Below are 16327 nucleotides of genomic sequence, written 5' to 3' on the forward strand. Positions count from 1 at the left end.
AATGCTGTGGAGCCATGGCTGACCTAATGAGGTCCATGCATGACCTGTGTTGACCTTAGCAGTCCTCCAGCAGCTTCCTACAATGGCTACTCCCTGCAACAGTGACCGCTGTGGTCGCGATTATGAATTCTACCGCTCAGGGGTCACGGAGAACAGAAGCCAGGCACCCCCTTAAGCCCTCCACCCTTGTATTTTGGAAATGCTTTTTCCTGATTGCCCAGCTTGGCAAGCACACCTAGCAGCTCTCCCTTGCTGTGTGCAACTGCCCTACTGACCATGCTGGTTCCATGCTCCAGACACGCCCTGCCCGGAGTAGACCGGAGGGATTGGATCTCCTGGGCCCCTGGGGAGATGAGGCTGTGCAGGCACAGCTAGGGATTAGCTGTAGAATAGTGGACATCTCTGAAAAGATCAAACAGAGGCTGCAGGCAAAGGGGTACGACAAGGATCAGCAGCAGTGCCATGTGAAAATCTACTGCAGCAAGTATACACAGGGCCAGGAAGCACAACAATCAATCTGCTGCTGAGGCGCAGCCCTGCTGCTTTTCCAACAAGCTGCATGACATACCTCACGGAGACCCCACCAGCATCCACCAGACCACTGTGGGTACCTTGGAGGAGCCTGAGACAGAGACTCCTGCTAGGAACAGTGGGAAGGAGGAAGACGAGGGGTGGACGTAGCTGGGGGTCTCCAGTCATGCCATGAGCCAGGACCTGTTAGAGACTCCACCACAGTCTAGCCAGTCCCACCAACTGGCCACACACAAGCCCAATCCAGGGGAAGTGACCTCAGGTACATGTATGCATGCATTTTTCCTTATAGTGATTAAATTTAAAGATGGTGCCTGGCCTCTCCTATGCCCACAGAAGCTCCTTGCAGTCAAAATGACATCTCAGTGGCAGGAGTGCTCAGAGATTGTGGAGTTAGTTCAAGGTCTCCAGAACCAAGTGGTCCAGCTACAATGAGAAAATATCTTCCTGCAATTGCAGGTTCCAGTGGTCCTGGACTCCCCACATCATTAGCTGAGCCAGCCCAAGATGTATGCCCAAAGATCCTGCTATCAGAGCAGTTTGATGGGAACCGTCATTTGTTTCCGGGGCTTCTCAACAATGTTGCCTGCTGCTCCTGTTCTACTATATGTACCTTGTGACAGCGTTGGGACTCACCACCGCTGGCACCTCCCGCTGGTCGCTCCGGGAATTAGCTCAGTCCATGGGGAGCACCTTCTCCTGGTGATGTCCCGTCTGTCTCTCGCCCTCCATTGGCGCCTGGACCCGCGTTGCTCCCTTCCGCTCACGTCGTCCCCTTCAGGACACTGCCCTCTGGCAGTGCCCTCTAGTCCATTCTCACCCCCTTCCGGGGGGGGGGCGGGAGGCTGGGCTAACAGCAGTCTTTCACCTGCCGCAGTGGCCAGCCGCTCTCAAAGTCTAACCCCTTCTTTCCGGGGTATGGTGCAGTCCAGTATGGCCAGTTCCAATATAAGGGGGAAGGGAGGGACGTAGGCCCACCCACTACTCTGGGTCCCAACCCAGGGACTCTCTAGCGGCAGCCTTCCTGCTCTCCTCTCCCCTCGCTTGCTGTCCGCTCTCCCTGGGTCACTTCTGCTCTACCCTTTTGCACCCTGTAGGCCCTTCCCTCAGGGCCTGCAGCCTGGCAGGTAGCAGGCTGGAGTTCCCTTCAGCTCCTCTGAGCCTGCCCAGCACTGCGCTGTCCCAGGTGCTGGTCTCCTAGCTCAAGAGACAGACCTTCCCTGTTGGAGGTCTGGGAGAGACTGCCTGCGCCTCTCATGGGCAGCCTTTATATAGGGCTGTGCCCGGCCCTGATTGGCTGCCACTTGTTCAGCCCTCATTGGCTCTCCCACAGGCCTTCCTTGATTGGCTGCCTCTTGGCGCAGCCGCTCTGGCCTGCCCTAGCCCAATCTCTCATAGGGGTAGGGCAGTCGCCCCACCACATACCTGAATGACCAAACCAAGGTAGGGGTCATCAGCTTATTGACAGACAAAGCATTAGACTGGGCATCACACTCCTGGAGTGGGGAGATTCGATTCTCCATGACTTTGATGAACTCGTTGATGTCTTTTCGTTCACATTTGATGACACAGCCCATGTCCACTGCCAAAATTGCCCTGCAGTTACTCAGACAAGGCCCCCGACCCATCACAGCCTATGCCACCCATTTCTGACACCTGGTCCCTGACACGTCTGGGAACGAAGTGGTGCAGATTTACCAATACTACCTAGGCCTCAGTGATGAGATTAAAGATGAACTTGACTCCCCCCCCCCCCAAGTGCATTTGCACCCCCAAGTTGAGTTGTGTATCCAGATTGACAATCAACTGTTTGAGTGAGTCAGGAAAAAAGGAAGGCATACGCCCGTTCCTGCCTAACCAGCCCTATTCCCACTGCTCACCCTCCCAGGCAATTGCTGGACCCAAACCAATGCAGGTCGACATGACATGTAGCCGACTCAGATCGAGAGAAGAAATATCATTGTTTGAATGGCCTCTGCCTGTACTGTGGGGAACGAGGCTACTTTGTCACCAGGTGCCCCCTCAAGTCCTGTTCTATGGCTGGTCCAGGAAGACGGGAGGGATCAATCTCACTAGAGGGGATGTGGCTGGACAGAATGGCAACATCAGGTTCCCTGAGTGGACCCCCTCTGCTTCCTACGTGTACCCTAACCACCGCGGACAATGGCCAATCCCACCTCCAGATCGAGTGCCGGCTTTGGGCCCTGGCTATGCCCAAAACAAGCAGGACTCAGGAACGTCTAGTAATTTTATGGACACTGGCTTTACTAAAATAAACCACTGCCAGTGCAAAGGAAGCTCCCCCGTGGTGGAGGCAATTCAGCTTGCTGTCCCTGGGCCTGGTCGTCTAGGAGACTGCACCCCTTTGGGCTGTGATTCAAGGCCACCAGAAAACCCTGCAATTTAACCTGATTGACTCACCCCACTTCTCGATCATGCTTGGCATCCCCTGGCTCTCCCTCCACAATCCAGACATTTCCTGGAGAGCACGAGAAGTGCAGTTGGGGTCTGATTTTTGTCAGCATCAGTGTCTAGTCCAACCTGGTGCTGAAGACACTAGACACAATCTGGGCAAGGCCACCATTTTCTGCTCACAGCAGGCTCTGAATGAGGATAACTCTCCAATTCCTGTGAAGTACTAGAACTTTGTGGACATAGTCAATAAAAGAAACATTAATGCCCTAGCCCCACATAGGCCTCACGACTACCCCATAGAACTCCTGCCAGGGGCCAAAATCCCCTTCAGGCAAATTTACGCTTTGTCAGAACCTGAACCCAAGGCCCTCTAGGAACACCTCAATGAAAATCTAGCAAATAATTGTATCTGTCCTTCTGTGTCCACTGCCAAGGCCCCAGCCCCAGTTGTCAAGCAAAAGGATGGTATCCTGTGCCTTTGTGTAGACTATCCAGTGCTGAACAATATCACCATCAAGAATAAATATCCTTTGCTGTTGATCAGTAAACTACAGGAGATGGTAGGCTTGGCTACCCAGCACCTATAACCTGGTCTGCATCCAAGAGGACAATGAATGGAAAACAGCCTTTCATACATGGTATGGACATTTTGAGTACCTTGTCCTGCCTTTTGGTCTCTGTAATGCCCCTGCCACATTCCAGCACTTTGTTAATGATATCTTCAGGGTTGTTCTGCACAAGTTTGTTGTAATCTACCCAGACAACAGTCTCATTTTTTCAGAGGACCAACCCCTGCATGACCAGCATGCCTGGTTAGTACTCAAACATCTTCAAGCAAACAGTCTGTATGGGAAATCTGAGAAATGTGAATTCAGTGGCATCTCTGTGGAATTCTTGGGTTATACTGTTTTTCCTAAAGGAATAAGTATGGCTCACAGAAAACTCTGCGATTTCAACTTGGGCTACACCCAAGAGCATCCATGATATCCAGTGCTTCCTAGGATTTGCCAGTTTCTATAGATTATTCATTCAAGGATTCTCACAAGTGGTATTTCCAATTAGTCAGTTGCTGTGGAAGAACTCTCCCCTGGACATCAGAAGCCCAACTGGTCTTTGATCATCTGAAGGAAGTGTGTACTTCTACCCCCATCCTAATACACCTGGATCCATCAAAACCTTTTGGCATCAAAGCAGATGCCTCTGATCACATGACTGAGGCAGTGCTATCACAGCAACACGGGCCCTTGAATGACCTTAGCCATTGTGCCTTCTCTTCTATGAAATTGACACCTGAGGAACAACATTATAAAATCTGTAATAAGGAGTCATTGGCCATCAAGGCTGCATTTCAGGAGTGGCACCGTCATCTAGAAGGGGCACGCCTTTCAGTCCAGGTGTTCACAGATCATAAAAATTTGGAACATCTCTCTCTGCAGCCCTCAACCAACCTATGTTGATCTCTCTCCTTCTCTAGATTCAACTTCACCCTGACCTACCAGCTGAGAACCTGGAATGGTAAACATGAGGTGTTATCTCACAAGGGAGGGTACATAGATAAGGGGGTTAAACCTCCCAAGCTTACCACTATATTGAAGCCCTGCCGTTTTGTAAATATGCTGACCAACACTGATCTTTTGGCCACTGTAAAGGCCTCGCTGCCCAACGATCCACTTGCAGTGGATGGATGTCAGCCAGTTCTGACCCAAACATCACAGTGAAAAACAAGGTACACTGGTTCAAGGATTGCATTTATGTTCCTGATGGACCACCCATCTAGCCATACTCTTACTATGCCACGATTCCTCACTTGCAGGCCACTTCAAATACAGGAAGACGGTGAAGCTGATTTCTCACAATTTTTGGTGGCAAACTATTCTCATCTGTCAAATCTTACATGGCTTCCAATGAGACATCCAGCCAGATGAAGACCACATGCCAAATGTCTAGGTGCCCTGATCCCACTTTTGGCCTCACCCCAACTCTGGGCATCTATCTTAATTAACTTCATCACAGATCTCCCCAACTCATATGGCTGCACAGCTATACAGGTCATCATCAACTTCCTCAACAAAAGGGCACACATTGCACCTTGTCAGACGATCCCCATTGCAAAAGTAACTGCTTATTTATCTTTCAACAACAGCTTCACACTCCATGGATTACCAACCAACATGACATTAGAATGTGGGCCACAATTTGTCTTCCCTTTTTGGGGAGAATTGGCCGAAGTCCTGAAGTCACTCTGTGCATTTCCTCTGCTTACCACCGCCAGACGGATGGACAATTGGAATGGGTATATCAAATTCCAGAACAATAACTCTGTTGCTTTGTCAACTACCATCAAGATGTTTGGTTCCAACTTTTACCTTTTATTGAATTTGCTTACAGTAACTCCAATCACAGATCAACCTGCCAAAACCCCTTCTATGCCGATTGTGGCTTCCACCCTCGATTCCATCCATCCGTCCTGCCAATCTCCCATGTTCCCATGGCCTCTGATTTGGTTCAACACCTTCACCACTTTCAAGAGGAATTAAAATCACACTTAAACTCAGCCAAGGATGACTACAAATGATACACTGACCTCCATCAACAGGACCCTCCTCCCTTGTCGGTCGGAAACAAGATATGGCTCTTGATTCAACACTTCTATACCTCCTCAAGGAAACTAGACCACCATTACCTTGGCCCATTTTGATCATCCCACAGATCAACCTGGTGGCCTTCAAGCTCCATTTGCCTGTGCCATGAAGATACATCCAGCATTCCATGTTTCCTTGTTAAAGAAATAGGTGGCCAACTCTTTTCCTGGATGCACAAACCACCCCCACCCCTCATCATGGTTTGGGGGCACGAAGATACCTGGTCAGACAGATTCTGGATTCTAAGCTCCTCTGATGATGACTTGTGTACCTTGTGGACTGGGAAGTGTATGCCCCGGTGAGTGGGGAGTGATGTGAGGTGATGAATTAGAGCCTGATTAAGCCACATTCACTGTTGAGTCATGCCTGAGCTAGGCTCCAGCCAATCCACAAGCCAGGAGCTGATCTGGTGGCTCTCAGAGCAGGTATATAACCCTTACAGGAGAAACAGCTGCGCAGGATCCCCACCGTCACTTCATGGCTTGGAACTCTCCCCTGCCTGAGAGTGGTGACAGACTCCACAGGCCTTAGTCTGCTCCAGCCCTGCTCTGGCTCCAGCCCTGCTCCAACCCGGCTCTTGACTTCTGATTCCGGCTCTGACCGCTGGCTTTAGTTCCTCGCCCGACTTCCACCACACCAACCAATAGGCCCATCCATCTCAGTTTCTGAAACCAGCAGCAGCTGAGCTCTCTGTGGCTTTGCTACCCTCAGGAGTGAGATATCAGCTAAAATCACCACCACCTGTGGGATGAAGTGCCAATACTCAGTGCCACTGCCCTATACCTGTAATCATGGAATAGGGACTGAAATGTGACTTGCTGTTCTATGCAACCAAAATTTCTTCCCCTCCACTCGCCCTGGTGGGCCACATTTGTGGCTGGGGCTGGAGAGTGGTGTTGTGCAGGGGCACCCCAAAGCTGGCATGTCAACAAGCATGTCTTATTCAAAGTTCTTATGGGACTAAGGCAAGGGAGTTTTGAAATGTAACTTTCCCTTTCCATTATGATGATAAAGTCAGTGATACATCTGTCTTTCTACCAGCAGCTGCTGCCGTTGTGGACTTGAGGGTGCCCTCCACACACACCTGCAGAACACCTGACCCTGATAAGGAGGAGAAAGAAGAGGACTAGGGAGGACATGTTCAGCAAGCTCCTGCCAGCCAGTGCTGCATTGGACCATGAACAAAGGGTCTGGAGTAGAGGGCCAACATGGCAGACAACGTGGAAAAGGAGAGAGGGAACGGGACATGCATTACGACATAATGGGTCATCTCAGGCAGAAAACACAGATGCTACAGACCTTTTTGATCTTCAGGTCCAAAAATTCCAGACTCCTCACCCTTTGCAGTCCTTGGAGAACTCCATGCTAGCTGCTCCCAATGCCCCCGCAACATACCACTTGGCATCACGGACCGCATCCTTACACCTACCGCTCCAGGCCAGGGGACAGCAGGGGAAACCACACCTTCACACACCCTGATCTGTGAGACCACGGTTGGTGTATATGTAGCCATGGTGGGCTACTTTTGTGCATGGAAACAGACAGAAATATTTGCTGCCTTTTCAATTGCAAAGTCCCATTCCATTAATTTATGTTTAAAGTCTGTATTGCAATGCCTGTCTTTTTGGATGTTGTTTTTCTGCAGTGTTTTTGCCACTCAATAAATTTCTATTTATGGAGAATAAAATTCTCTTTATTAGTTCCCAGCACGTACTGCAGAGCGCACGGTGGTACTCACAGCACACCGTACTTGTCAGTGTACATCAAGCACCACACAACTCATAGGCTCAGAAAAACAGTCATATTTCTAGATGTGCAGCAAGCACTACCCAATTCCCAGCAGCACCCAAAGCTCCTGGCCCAGCACAGAACATTCCTGTGGCTGACCATTAAAGGGCTCTTTCAAAGCCTCCCTCAACCATACAGTTCCACATGGGATATTTTTCTCATGGAGAGCCAATCTAGTGAGTAAACATCACCAGCGTCCCTTCAATCTACCGAAAGCACATTCAATTGTCATTCTGCACCTGCTGAGGCAGTAGCTGAATCTTTCTGTGGTGTTGGCAAAGTGGCCAGCATACGGCTTCATGAGCCAGGGGAGCAAGGGGTAGGCTGGGTCTGCCCAAATCACCACTGGCATTTCCATATCAGTAATCCCCCGGTCAAGACAGAAGGTCCCTGCTTGCAGCTTTTTGAACAGGCCTGTGTTTTTAAGGATGCGCGTTTCATGCACCTTCCCTGACCAGCCCACCCTGATATCAGTGAAGCATCCCTGGGGAATCCACCAATGCTTGCATAACCATGGAAATGTAGCCTTTTCTGTTGATGTACTCCGTGGCAAGGCAGGCTGGGGCCAAAATAGGGATATGCGTGCCGTCTATCATGCCACCATAGTTCGGGAACCCCATTGCTGCAAATCCAGTTGCTATCTGCACAATACCTAGTCACAGGCCTGCCTAGAAGGAGTCGATTAACGGCCCTGTACTCTTGCATGACAATGGCCCCCACAGCGGATTTTTCAACTTCAAAATGATTTCCCACTGATCAGTAGCAATCTGGCATTGCAAGCTTCCAAAGTGCAATCAGCGCTGGCTTCTCTACTGTCCATGCAGCTCTCACTTTGCTGTCCATGTGCTAGAGGGCTGGGGCAAGCTCGGCACTCGGATCCAGGAATGTGGCCTTTCACTGCCAAAACTTTTGCAGCCACTGGTCATCATCCCAGACCTGCATTATGATGTGATCAAACGTGTCCGGGCTCATTTCTCAGGCCCAGAAGTGGTGCTCCACCATCTGCAGTTGCTCCGTGAATGCTACCAACAACCTGGAATTGTTCTTTGCTGTGTCCTTCAGCTAACTGTCATCAAATAAATCCATATGTTTCCCTACGTTGAGGTACTTCCTGCAGGTCTGCAAATACAGGAGGACTGTGAGTCCCGTATTTACAGTGTTCATGAGAACAGTGCAGAGCTGTGAGGGCTCCATGCTTCCATCAGAGATGGCGGACATGGAGAAGTTCACATGGGTTTGTGGGATTAAAAAAAAATAAAAGGTGCAAAAATTATGGGATATGGATGGTATTATGGGATGGAGGATGTTGCATGCTGGAACTAGACCTCCATCTCCCAGAGATCCCTGGGTAAGTCACTTCTATCCCACAGCACATTCTGAAAATTTCCTCAAGGGCATTGCATGGGACGGCAGCGCATGGCGCACTGGGGTACCTGCCTGTGGCGCACTACACTTTGCATTGGCACAAGCACTCCTGGTGGGCACACACAGCCCCAACACAAACAGCCAAGTGTGCATGCACACGAGCAATATACACGCTTTGCTGACTGTGCGCCGATGCAACTTGCACCAACCAAAGTTTGTAGAGTAGATGTGACCTCAGCCAGCAAGGGTTGATGAGGTGCTATGGACCCTCTGAGCCCTGCCCCATTACACAGACATGCGCTGTCAGGTAAAGTTACGAGGGGAGAGCACTGGAGAACAGCTCAGTAGCTGGCTGATCAGGGTGGAGAACAGATCTCCTTTCCTTTCCTTTGCTTTGCTTCCTGGGGAGAGGCCCAGCTCAGCCCCTCTGCTGAGACTGCTGATTGCCAGAGTCCTCCAGAAGATGCTAGGTCTGGCACAGAACTATTGAGTTTGGGTTTGGGATTATTTCTTTGCTTTAGTCCAAAATGACTATCAGGCTGTCCGTGCTGCCTGGGCCAGGCCTGCGGGGCCTCGTGGGGATCGTTGGGATCCCCTGCCCAGGGAGGATGTGGGGACCTGCCTCAATAAACTCCGTGGACTTTTGCTCCCTCTGGAGTCTGCCCTGAAATGTGTCTTGGATCCTGAAGAGCGCAGTCATGAGCCCCTATTAACTAGATTAAAAACTGTCTAACTGATAGAGCTCGATGGGGATCGTCAAGGGGGATTGTCAGCCAATGGGGCTGCTTCTAGTGGAGTCTGCAGGGATGGGTTCTAGGCCTGGCGCTATGCAATAGTCTGGAAGGAAATACCAGCTCAGTGCTGGTAACATGGCTCACAGATTGGCAGAGCAGTAAATAATGCTGGGGACAGGGCTGTCATACAGAGCGACCTGGCTCACGCGCTGAGCTGGGCTCGTTTGAACAACATGCATTTGAACGCAGCTCCACGCAGGGCCCAGCACGTCTAGGGCCCAAGAACGTAGGTCCCTGTAAGGGTCCGGTGTAGGGGGCTCGGCCCTCTCAGGAGCGGCCGGGAGCCAAGCCGCGTCACTATATGGCCTAAATCCGCAAGTCAGTCTCCGAAGGTCCACGGGCTCAGACCCTCAGGCAGGGGCTGAGCAAAAAAACAAACAGAGTCAGTAGTTTAAGCCCCAAGCCCTCAGTCAGGGCGGGGCAACCAATAGCAGTTCTAGGCTCAGACCCTCAGGCAGGGGCTGAGCAACCAGAGTCAGTAACTTAAGCCCCAGCCCTCAGTCAGGGCAGGGCAACAAGCAGCAGTTCTAGCTCATACCCTCAGGCAGGGGCTGAGCACACAGGGTCAGTAGTTTAAGCCCCAGGCCCTCAGTCATGGCGGGGCAGCAAACAGCAGTTCTAGCTCAGACCCTCAGGCAGGGGCTGAGCAACCAGAGTCAGTAATTTAAGCCCCAGCCCTCAGTCAGGGCGGGGCAACAAGCAGCAGTTCTCGGCTCAGGTCCTGGGAGCAGGAGCTGAGCAAACAGCAATAGTCAGGGCTCCGGTCCTGGGAGCGGGAGCTGAGCAAACAGCAGTTCCAGGGCTCAGGTCCTGGGAGCGGGAGCTGAGCAAACAATAGGTGAGTCCAGACTTCTGGGTCCGAGCTCTGGTATGAGGGGGAGACTGCCACCCGTGCGAGGGGGTGGCAGGGGGGGGGGACACAGGCCCACCCACTCCACTGTGTCCCAGCCCGGGGCCCTAACAGCAGCAGTTAGTCTGCTGCTGTGTCAGTGGGGTCCTGACCGCAACACACCGACATCGGCTCGCAATCTGCAGTAGCCAGACTGGGGTCAGCTACCCCCGGGCTACTTCCCATCTCCCCCTCCATGGGTACCTACTCGTTGCTGGTGTCCGCAGCGGGGTCCCACACCATGGGCTCCTCGTCATGCTGAGAGTCAGCTAGCTCGGGCTGCTCCTCAGGACGTGGGTCGGGGTTACGCTCGGGTAGCTCCTCAGGGTACCGGGCCCGGGGAAGGCTCGGCCAGTCCTCTTCGGGGTACCGAGCTCGGGGAAGGCTCGGCCAGTCCTCTTCGGGGTACCGAGCTCGGGGAAGGCTCGGCCAGTCCTCTTCGGGGTACCGAGCTCGGGGAAGGCTCGGCCAGTCCTCTTCGGGGTACCGAGCTCGGGGAAGGCTCGGCCAGTCCTCTTCGGGGTACCGAGCTCGGGGAAGGCTCGGCCAGTCTTCCTCTGTGTACCGAGCTCGGGGAAGGCTCGGCCAGTCCTCTTCGGGGTACCGGGCCCGGGGAAGGCTCGGCCAGTCCTCTTCGGGGTACCGGGCCCGGGGAAGGCTCGGTCTAGCAGGAGCTCGGTCAGGAGCGTCTGTCCTCTCCGGCCGCCGGGCTGCAACTGAGCGCTGGGCCGGGCCTTTATACTTCCTGTCCCGCCCCTTGACTTCCGGGGGGCGGGGACAGGTGGCGGTGGCTCCGCCCACTGGGGCGGCTGTTCTGGCTCCTCCCTGTCAGGAGCGGCCGGGAGCCAGGCCGCCTCACTACAGTCCCGTTTATGAGATGGTGACTATAGCCTGGAACATCCTGTGTCCCAGGACGCATGCACAGGTGGGCGGGAGGGTCAGTGCGAGTGCAGGAGTGTGAGGCAGTGGTGTGCAAAGGGGACCAGGTGTGCCTGTGAAAAGGGGCATGGGCTGGTTGTGAGTGGCGCAAAGGGGCAAGGTGGGGGCATGAGTGTGAGAAGTGGGCATGCCAGCATTTCACCTGTCCGTCTTCCCGCAGGCCTCCCCGGCGTGAGGCTGGCCCAGCTGCCCGCCCAGTGGCTCCATGACGAGGGAGGTGCCTGTCTGGATGGTGCCCAGGTAGGGAGGAGCCAGTGCCCACCATGCCCTACGCCCTCCCTCCTCTGCACTGCGCCCTCAAGATGATGTCCCGCAAGAAGGCCCTGCTGCTGCTGCTGCTGGTGCTCAGCACCCTGAGCCTGCTCATCCACCAGAGCGCGCACCTCAACTGGTACAGAGCAAGGGAGGGGGAGGGCTGGAGAATGGGGATCATGTGAGAGTGGGAAGAAGAAGGGTTGGAGCACGGAGGGGGCAGAGCTAGAGGATGAGGCAGGAGGCATGTCGAGTGGGGCTGTGGGGACAGGGCTAGGGAATGGGGGCAGGGGTAGGTGGAGTGGGGCATGGATAGTAGGCAGGGTGGGATGGTACAGGGGCAGAGCTGGTGGGCATGGGGCTAGGGACAGGGGCAGATGGGCATGTGGGGCTGGGACATGAGGAAATGGATGGGCCCATTGGGCTGATCAGGGCAGGGGTTCAGGGGAGTGCTGGGCTGCCATGCCCCTCGTGCTGACCCCCCCTCTCCCCAGCAGGTCCCCCAAGCCTTCCTCCCCGGGCTGCCCCCCAGCCCCTTCATCCCGCCCCAAGCACACCTCGGTGACCTTCCTGAAGACCCACAAGACAGCGGGCACCACAGTGCAGAACATTCTTTTCCGCTTCGCTGAGCAGCACAACGTGACGGTGGCACTGCCCCACCATGCCTGCGACCACCAGTTCTGCTACCCCCGCAACTTCTCCGCCCGCTTCGTGCACCCGCACACTCTGCCCCCCCGCATCATCGCCAGCCACCTGCGCTTCCAGCACCAGGAGCTGCGCCGCCTCATGCCCAATGACACGCTCTACGTCACCATCCTGCGTGAGCCCGTTGCCATGTTCGAGTCGCTCTTCACCTACTACAACCAGTACTGCTCCGCCTTCAAGCGGGTGCCCAACGGCTCCATGGAAGCCTTCCTGGCCAACCCACTGGCCTTCTACCGCCCCCAGGAGAAGTTCTCCATGTACGCCCACAACACCCTGCTCTACGACCTTGGCGGGGACAATGACCACAGCCCCGCCGACCCCACCTACCTGCCCAGCTTCATCCGCCAGATGGAGGAGGTCTTCTCGCTGGTGATGATCGCCGAGTACTTTGATGAGTCGCTGGTGCTGCTGCGCCGCCTGCTCTCCTGGGACCTGGAGGACGTGCTCTATGTCAAGCTCAACATGCGCGGTCCCCGGTCCAAGGGCAACATCAGCTCAGAGGCGCTGGCCGCCCGCATCCGCGCCTGGAACGGGCTGGACGCCCGGCTCTATGACCACTTCAATGCCACCTTCTGGCGCAAGGTGGCACAGGCGGGGCGGGAGTGCGTGGCGGAGGAGGTGCGGGCACTGCGCCGGGCCTGCGAACAGCTGCTGCGCCGCTGCTTCGGGGGGCGGCCCCAGCTGCGCCCCGCCACGCAGATCAAGAACAAGGAGCTGCGGCCCTGGCAGCCCAGCTCCAAGGTGGACATCGTGGGCTATGACCTGCCTCCACCCATGCCCGGCTCAGGTGCCCCCCCTGACGAGCGCTGCCTCAAGCTGGCCATGCCTGAGGTGCAGTACTCCCGCTATATGCTGCGCAAGCAGAGCCAGCGTACCCGCCGCAGGGCCATGCTCCACCGCCCGCTGCCCCCCCGGGGAGTCCCGCGCCCAGCCAGGGCCCTCCCACTCCGCCACCCCACAATGCCCAAGGCAGCCTGAACAGGGGCTGGGACCTTAGCCCAGATTAGAGACTCACACCTGGGCGTGGGGCTGTGCAGGCATCATGGACCTGGTTTTCTGTGCCCCCTGCCCTCGGATCAGCCATGGGGAGATCCCTTTGCTGGCCTCTTTCTCTCTCCCTGTGACAGTCCCCATCCTGCACAACAGCCCCACTCCCTCCCCCTGCATCCCACGTCCCTTTGGGAGGGCTGGATCTGAACTGAATGCCACTGAGGCCTGATCTGGCACTGGGAAGCTCCACTCCCCACTTCCTGAGTCTGTGTCGGGTCCGTTTGCAGGTTCTGGATGGTTTGCACATGACCTGGATTTGGAAATCCACCAATCACAGCCTGGGGACTGAGGCATCTGGGAGCCTGGGAGGGACGCACAGCAGCTCAGCACGGAACAGCAGCGTCTCTGGTTTGGGGCCAAGATGGTGGCCCCCCCTCCAACTCCAGCCTTTCTCCGCTAGTGCTGGCCCATACCTCCCACTAGTGCTGCCACTCACATGGGGACATAGGACTGCATGGGAGACACAGGGGCCAGCTAAACTCTGGGGAGGTGGGACTTGAACCCCTGCCCCAGGTAACAGAGCAGGGCCCCTTACACTCGCACCAGGGATGCAGGAGAGAACCTCCCCTGTTCAGGCACACAACCACACACCCTATCGCACACAGACAACCCCCATCACTCGCCGAGCACACCCCACATCACACATAGCGCACATATCCTATCAGTCCCCACCCCCACTTGTGTTTACCCACACACCTTGCACACAGTGCTTAATCTGTAATGAAAGAGGTGCCGGGGCTCAAGCGATTTTTTTTTCATTGATGCAGCAAGCCCAGAGGTGCTGAGGCTATGAACTGCCAAGCCCAGAGGTGCTGGGGCTCTGCCCTGATAAGCCCTGGCCCAAATTAAACACTGTTTGCACACATGCACAGTGTCACACACACAATCACTCACAGCTGGCCCCCTGTGCAATTACAGACGCGCACACACGCACACACCCCCCTCGCCAGTGTAGTGTGGTGTGGCAAGGTGACCGTGTCTCAGCAGGGAGTGACTCCCTCCCCGGGATCCCAAGGGGGGCACGGCCTGGCTCCTCCTGCCCCATGAGCCATTCCCTGGGTAATGGGTTCCCAGGAAGAGGCTGATGCTGAGCAACTGTCAGGGGGATGGGAACCTGCACCCAATAAAGGACTCTGTGAGGTGCCTGGTCTGCTCTGGTGTCTGTGGCTCATGGTGGGCAGGTGGGAGGTTCTGGTGGGTGTATCTTTGTGGGTCATTGCCCCATGGGTACCACAGGATGTGACCCCTCACACTCAGCAGACACTGGAGCCTGTAACTGGCAGCAGTAGGAGGTTGTTATCTTCCATGTGGCCAGAGCCTGAGGGAGGGCAGTCAGGCACACATGGCATGTGTTGCACACACACCTTGAACGTGACTCTAGGGACCAATGCAGATGTGTCTGGGGAGGAATTGAGGGCTGGTTCTTGAGGATGGTGACTGGCTTGCTGGCACTGATGGATGCTGGACTCACTGCAGGAATGTTGTCAGGTAGAGGGGACCAGGTGCTTCATTCCCAGTCCCCCACTCTTGCTCCCCTTCCAGAGCTGGGTTTGCTAGGTCTCAGCCTAGCTCCAAGCAGAACCGGGGTCCCCCTGCCCATAAGCCCCTGGCAGGGAACCCAGGGGGCCTGGGCCACAGAGATCTGCCATGTAGAGAAGGGGTCAGTGGGGGGCAAGGGCAGAGGCATCGGCGGGTAACAAGGAGAGGGGAGGTGCAGCTGCACAGATGCCCCCAGCAGGCCTAGGCAATGGGCATGCTGGCGCAGGGTGAGGGGGGCATCTAGTGGTCAGACTGCATGCCCCAGGGATCTTGTGCCCCCCTGTCCTGGACCTTCTTATGCAGAATGGGGTTGGGGGTCACAGAGTGGAGGACAAGGGGGGCAGCAAGTAATTGCCCCCTTGTGCCATAATGGTGAGAGAGGTGAGAGACGGCAGTGGCAGCAGCTGGCTTCACAGCAGGGGGTCACTTGCTGGCGGATTCTCTGCAGCTTGAGGTCTTCAAACCACAATTTGGGGACTTCAATAGCTCAGACATAGGCTAGGGGTTTGTTACAGGAGTGGGTGGGTGAGATTCTGTGGCCTGCATTGTGCAGGAGGTCAGACTAGAGGATCATAATGGTCCCTTCTGACCTTAAAGTCTATGAGTCTATGAGTCTACGTCCCTGGCAGAGAGCGAAGGACCATCCTGCACCATAGGCCGTACCCAGCCCAGGGAGTGGGATCTGGGACTTTTCCCCTCTCGAGGGCACCAGACCCAGGGCAGCAGGACTCAGGGGAGCAGGCAATGGGGGGCTGATATGTGGGCAGAGGCTGTCTCTCTCCCCTCCCCCCCCCGCCCCAGCAATCCCACGTCGAGCATGCCAGCACAGATGGCAGTGTGAAGACATGGCAGCCGATAGCTCCAGGGGGTGGGATGAGTGACCTGCAGATATGTGAACACCCCAATGGTGGTGGTGGTGGGGCACCGCTGGGCCAGGAGGATGAGGGCTGGCTGGATCATTGGGGTCCATTTACAGCCCCTCGAGGAACACACCTCTCTGACCTTGCTTCTGCACGACTGGGAGCTGATGGGGGCAGTCCCATGTGCAGGGTGGGCAAGACCTGTCTGGATGGGCAGGGGTGGCAGGGCGGAGGGGATACCAGGGCAGACAGGTGACAGGGAGAAGGGGATACCAAGGTGGACGGGCGGCAGGTGGGAGAGGATACCAGGGTGAATGGGTGGCAGGGGGGAGGGGATACCAGGGTGAATGGGTGGCAGGGGGGAGGGGATACCAGGATGGATGGGCGGCAAGGAAGAGAGAATACCAGGACAGATGGGCGGCAGTGGGGAGGGGATACCAGGGCGGACGGGTGACAGGGAGGAGGGGGTACCAGGGCGGACGGGTGACAGGGAGGAGGGGGTACCAGGGTGGATTGGCGGCAGGGAAGAGAGGATACCAGGGCGGATGAGTGGCAGGG

At 55.5% G+C, this 16327-nt stretch overlaps 1 protein-coding gene across 2 annotated transcripts in view; it reads left to right on the forward strand.

The window, feature by feature from the left end:
• GAL3ST3 (galactose-3-O-sulfotransferase 3) overlaps positions 1 to 14460 on the forward strand; it is a 37974-nt gene extending 23514 nt beyond the window's left edge. For both annotated transcript variants that reach the window (XM_045024881.1, XM_045024882.1), the window contains exons 2-3: positions 11524 to 11754; positions 12113 to 14460. In XM_045024881.1, coding sequence (XP_044880816.1) covers positions 11627 to 11754; positions 12113 to 13298 — 1314 coding nt within the window. In that variant the 5' untranslated portion in view covers positions 11524 to 11626 and the 3' untranslated portion in view covers positions 13299 to 14460. The remainder of the gene's footprint in view (positions 1 to 11523; positions 11755 to 12112) is intronic.
• The last annotated feature ends 1867 nt before the right edge of the window (positions 14461 to 16327 follow it).

Source organism: Mauremys mutica, chromosome 7 (assembly GCF_020497125.1).
Source record: "Mauremys mutica isolate MM-2020 ecotype Southern chromosome 7, ASM2049712v1, whole genome shotgun sequence".
NCBI lineage: Eukaryota > Metazoa > Chordata > Testudines > Geoemydidae > Mauremys > Mauremys mutica.